At 40.8% G+C, this 5,430-nt stretch overlaps 1 protein-coding gene across 1 annotated transcript; it reads left to right on the top strand.

Annotated features, from left to right (window-relative positions):
* The first annotated feature begins 915 nt into the window (after positions 1-915).
* On the top strand, positions 916-4,729 carry LOC147738089 (uncharacterized). Its single transcript, XM_086935823.1, has one exon. It carries the CDS (start codon positions 1,063-1,065, stop codon positions 3,244-3,246), a length of 2,184 nt encoding a protein of 727 aa, XP_086791949.1. The 5' UTR covers positions 916-1,062; the 3' UTR covers positions 3,247-4,729.
* The last annotated feature ends 701 nt before the right edge of the window (positions 4,730-5,430 follow it).

Raw genomic sequence — 5,430 nt, 5'->3', positions numbered from 1 at the left:
CATAGTATTTTGTACAGGAAGGGTGTCCTTCCTGTCCAAAACCTATGCTGGACTCACACACGCTAGCTCTCGGGTTCTAAGGTGTGTGCATGGTGCAGGGCTGCTGTAATCAGTCCTGGCGCAAGGGAAAGGGAAGGAGAGAGCCATATCTTTGAAAATATGGTGCTCTCCTGCGCCAAACCAGTAGCGCAATGAAGCGCAGCCTCGTGCGGGGGGGGTGGGCTGCACTGCATTGCGTGGAGATTTGGTAAATCTCCCCCGAAATGTCTTTTACTACCAGTTAAACATTGTGAATTATCATTCCATTATGTTTCAATTTAGTAATGTTAAATATGTTTACATCCAGCAGAAAACAAGCCTTGAATGTATGAAATGACCATCAAGAATGAAGCGAATGCTGTAAATCGTCAATAATAGCAGAAATAATGAGCTACAGTATTCAGGAAAACATCAGCGCAGTCGGCGACAGAGGAACCTGCACACAAACTGACAGATCCCGGATGAAGCATCAAGGGCAGTTTAGTGATTGTGAGAATGTGAGCTGTGCACCTCAACGCCACAAGATGAAGAAATGACCTTAGGAAAATTAGGGCAATAACAATAACAAATCACCTCCTACATAAACAAGTGTCCAACACCAGCTTTGATCATGGGATTGGTATGATGTGATTACCGCAGTGCTATGTTTTCTAAAATGATGACAAGCCATCCTTCAGTCCTCTATGTGAATTGTTAACTCTTTGTGGCCAAACCACAGTAACCAGAGAAAAGCACTACAGAGTGGAGCCAGACAACTGACGGGTAAAGGAAAGAGGAGTTCTACTACAATACAACAGACTGTCACAATTTTCACCGGCAGAAGGAAGATACATCTTTATCCGCAAGCGTGCATAGCCATAATCCAATCTAAAGGCACAATCACCTACAAAGACACCTAATATGTATTAGGAGTTTGGCAAATATTTGGTGGCTATAGCCTTTTATTGTTAAAACAGAAATCAAACGTGCTAAATACTGCACACATATAAAGTGTATGAGAAAAACACAAGTGCTTTATCAGCCATGTTGGTCCATCAGGAAATACAGTTATGGGATACAGACAAATATATACCCGACCCACAGACACTAACCAAGAAAGAAGAATCATACGCATGCAGCAAAAGCTTTAGTTTGTCATCACTACTCAAGCTTCATAAGCAAACATACACAGGACAAAAACCATTCAAGTGCAGTGAATGTGTCAAGACATTTAGTAGGTTATCAAACCTACAAAATCATCAGCGAACACATACAGGGGAAAAGCCATTTAAATGCAGTGAATGTGTGAAAAGCTTTAGTCGATTAGATCTCCTACAAAGACATCAGCGAACACACTCAGGGGAAAAACCATACCAGTGCAGTGAATGTGGGAAGACCTTTAATCATTTATCAAACCTACAAAGTCATCAGGGAACACACACGGGGGAAAAACCCTATCATTGTAGTGAATGTGACAGACGTTTTCACGGCTCTTCAGCATTAAGGTATCATCAGCGAACTCACACAGGAGAAAAACCATTCATGTGCAATGAATGTGGGAAGAGCTTTAGTCAGTTATCAGACCTACAAAGACATCAGCGAACACACTCAGGGGAAACGCCATTCAAGTGCAGTGAATGTGTGAAGAGCTGTAGTCTGTTATCAGACCTACAAAGTCATCAGCGAACACACTTGGGGGAAAAACCCTATCATTGTAGTGAATGTGACAGGAGTTATCGCTTCTCTTCAGCATTAAGGAATCATCAGCGAACTCACACAGGAGAAAAACCATTCAAGTGCAATGAATGTGGGAAGAGCTTTAGTCAGTTATCAGACCTACAAAGACATCAGCGAACACACACAAGGGAAAAGCCATTCAAGTGCAGTGAATGTGTGAAAAGCTTTAGTCAGTTATCAGACCTACAAAGTCATCAGCGAACACACTCAGGGGAAAAACCATACCAGTGCAGTGAATGTGCAAAGTGCTTTAGTCGTTTAATAAACCTCCAAACACATCACCGAATACACACAGGGGAAAAACCATTCAAGTGCTGTGAATGTGCAAAGTGCTTTAGTCGGTTATCACACCTTCAAACACATAATCGAACACACACAGGGGAAAAAACATTCAAGTGCACTGAATGTGCAAAGTGCTTTAGTCATTTATCAAGCCTACAAAATCATCAGCGAACACACACGGGGGAAAAACCATTCAAGTGCAGTGAATGTGTGAAGACCTTTAATCATTTATCATACCTACAAAGTCATCAGCGAACACACACAGGGGAAAAACCCTATCATTGTAGTGAATGTGACAGTAGTTTTTGCAGCTCTTCAGCATTAAGGTATCATCAGCGAACTCACACAGGAGAAAAACCATTCAAGTGCAATGAATGTGGGAAGAGCTGTGGTCAGTTATCAGACCTACAAAGACATCAGCGAACACACACAGGGGAAAAGCCATTCAAGTGCAGTGAATGTGTGAAGAGCTTTAGTCAGTTATCAGACCTAAAAAGTCATCAACGAACACACACGGGGGAAAAACCCTATCATTGTAGTGAATGTGACAGTAGTTTTCGCAGCTCTTCAGCATTAAGGAATCATCAGCGAACTCACATAGGAGAAAACCCATTTAAGTGCAATGAATGTCTAAAGAGCTTTAGTCAATTATCAGACCTACAAATACATCAGCGAACACACACAGGGGAAAAACCATTCAACTGCAGTAAATGTGGGAAGAGCTTTAGTCGATTAGAATACCTACAAGGACATCAGCGAACACACTCTGGGAAACAACCATACCAGTGCAGTGAATGTGCAAAGTGCTTTATTCACTTATCAAACCTCCAAAAACATCAGCGAATACACACAGGGGAAAAACCATTCAAGTGCAGTGAATGTGCAAAGTGCTTTAGTCGATTATCACACCTTCAAACACATAATCGAACACACACAGGGGAAAAACCATTCAAGTGCAGTGAATGTGCAAAGTGCTTTAGTCGGTTATCACACCTTCAAACACATAATCGAACACACACAGGGGAAAAACCATTCAAGTGCAGTGAATGTGTAAAGAGCTTTAGTCAGTTATCAACCCTACAAAGACATAATCAAACGCACACAGGAGAAAAGCCATTTAAGTGCAGTGAATGTGTGAAGAGCTACAGTCGGTTATCACACCTAAGAAGTCATCTGCGAACACACACGGGGGAAACCCTATCATTGTAGTGAATGTGACAGTAGCTTTTGCAGATCTTCAGCATTAAGGTATTACCAGCGAACTCACACAGGAGAAAAACCATTCAAGTGCAATGAATGTGGGAAGAATTTTAGTCGATTATCAGAGCTACAAAGTCATCAGCGAACACACAGGGAGAAAACATAGAAGGGTACTGAAAGTGTGAAGGGCTTTTGATAGAAGACCCGACTAGCAGTAAAGAAGAAAAACAGATATCAGTATTTGCAGAGTTATAAAAGTGTTTGTTACCAGAGATTGTTCACTTCCGTACACAAAGCAAGGCAACATGATGCACCAGGATACACAGTGGGAAGTGACACAATGTGGATTAAAAGAAACATTCTTCATTTTTATTTGATGAAGAAGAGATACAAAGAAAAAAATTATCTCGCACCTGATCACACTTCCTGTAAAAGCAACACTGAAACAATACTGGGACTAACAATGGTATTTTCAGCTAAGTTGTCGAAATAGTGATAAAACCTATAAACCCGACACACCCAGAGTGGACATGTTGTCAGGGCTATGGAGATATGAAGCTTCATTGGTAAAATGTATGCATTACTAATAACAAATGCCACTGCAGTATATGTAATGAACTAAAGTGAAACACAGGTGTTCAAGAAATAACCTATTTTTATATCCCGTGGCTCCTCTCCAACTTGGCTCTTCCTAGTCATTTTGTGACTTGCCAAACTCTACTTTTTACCAGAATTGAGCCACTGTAAGCAGCAGACTCTGTTTGAAGAATGTTATGAAATAGCGAAATCCCACATCAAAAGCATATATGTGCCAGGACAATCAGTTGCACTCCCAGCAACTCGTCTTCCACACTGATTATCCCTTGTCCTCAAATGTTTTGAAGGATTTGTCGTATGAATGCCAGAAGTGGCGCTGAGATTCATGAAGCTAATGCTAACAGGAGTGTGTGGGAGATAGAGAGGGGGAGAGATAAAGAGAGCGAGAGAGACAAAGGGGGAGAAAAAGAGAGAAATGGAAGGAGGGGGAACAACACTTTATTTGTACTCACCTAAAAATAGAAGAAGCAGCCAAATACATGTCAATGTGTGACATCACCAGAGAAACGGGCAGAACACCTGTGAATTTATATGTTTATTTTAATACCTATACACCCATGTAATTCAAATGAACAGGGCACAAGTAAGGAAAATAGTGAAGGAGCCCATTATCATATGCAAATCACAGTGACATCACATGTAGTGATGTCAGGCCCTTATAATAATTTTCATGTGAAAGGTTGACGGCCTGTTTTAAAAACAAAAAACAAGAAACATAAAATAACGTAAAAATATGTTTTTGGTTTCAGTTTTTATACATCATGTGTTTTTCCAGCTATTAGTTTATAACTAAACTTGGAAATTACTAAAAGTGTAAATATTTTTAAACAGATATGTGGAACTTGGAAATTAAATTTTTAAAGAGTTTTCAGCGAATAAATAAAATGTGCTTTTAATTTGCGTTTGTTTCCTGATGTTAATCTTTATCCAGCCCCTAAGCCCCAAAGTGTTTCACATTTACAATGTATTAAGCAATAGAAGGGCTAATTTTGTCAAGTTCTCTGTTCCTCTCTTGCGCCACTCACACAAACAAACACTCAGAGGCCTGTGTCTGCAGTGCTGGGGCACAAAGTAACAATTATCAGTCGCAGGCTAAGGAGCCAAGTGGAACTGAGTCCTGTTTCTAGATAATAGTAGGGGGACCTCTTCAAACTCTGGCTACCCCCTGACTTGTGCCGTGCTGATAAAGCAATAGTGAATTTGAGTAATTTATGATGAATTGAAATGAGAGAAAGAGAAGAAGAGAGCGAGGTGCAGGATATAATAAAGAAAATGAAATAAAGAGACACAAGACTTTACTGTGTTCTGTGTACTAGCTCTTTACGTAAACAAGTTGTGCTGTGCGTTGTGAATAGGCTGTCACCCCCTTTGTATGTAAATGAGCTTCTGTGACCAGACACCCCAGGCTCCCATCTCTTCCAGCACGGATGATAATGAGAGCACTTCCCTTATTCAACATGGCGTCACTTTTTTCTTACTAGTCCGCTTTCTATCTGCATGCATACGTGGGAAGCCGGTATTAATTTCCTCTGAGTTTGAACTTCCGTGGGGTTCCCGAGACTGAGTAGACGCTGTTTCAGAACAACCTTTTGACAC

This window comes from Lissotriton vulgaris, chromosome 1_1 (assembly GCF_964263255.1).
Source record: "Lissotriton vulgaris chromosome 1_1, aLisVul1.2, whole genome shotgun sequence".
Lineage (NCBI taxonomy): Eukaryota > Metazoa > Chordata > Amphibia > Caudata > Salamandridae > Lissotriton > Lissotriton vulgaris.
The sequence above is the reverse complement of the archived record's forward strand: the minus strand, read 5'-3'. Positions and strand labels throughout refer to the sequence as shown.

Coding starts and splice junctions, on each gene's coding strand:
- LOC147738089 (XM_086935823.1), top strand. CDS start 1,063: ATGTTGGTCCATCAGGAAATACAGTTATGGGATACAGACAAATATATA.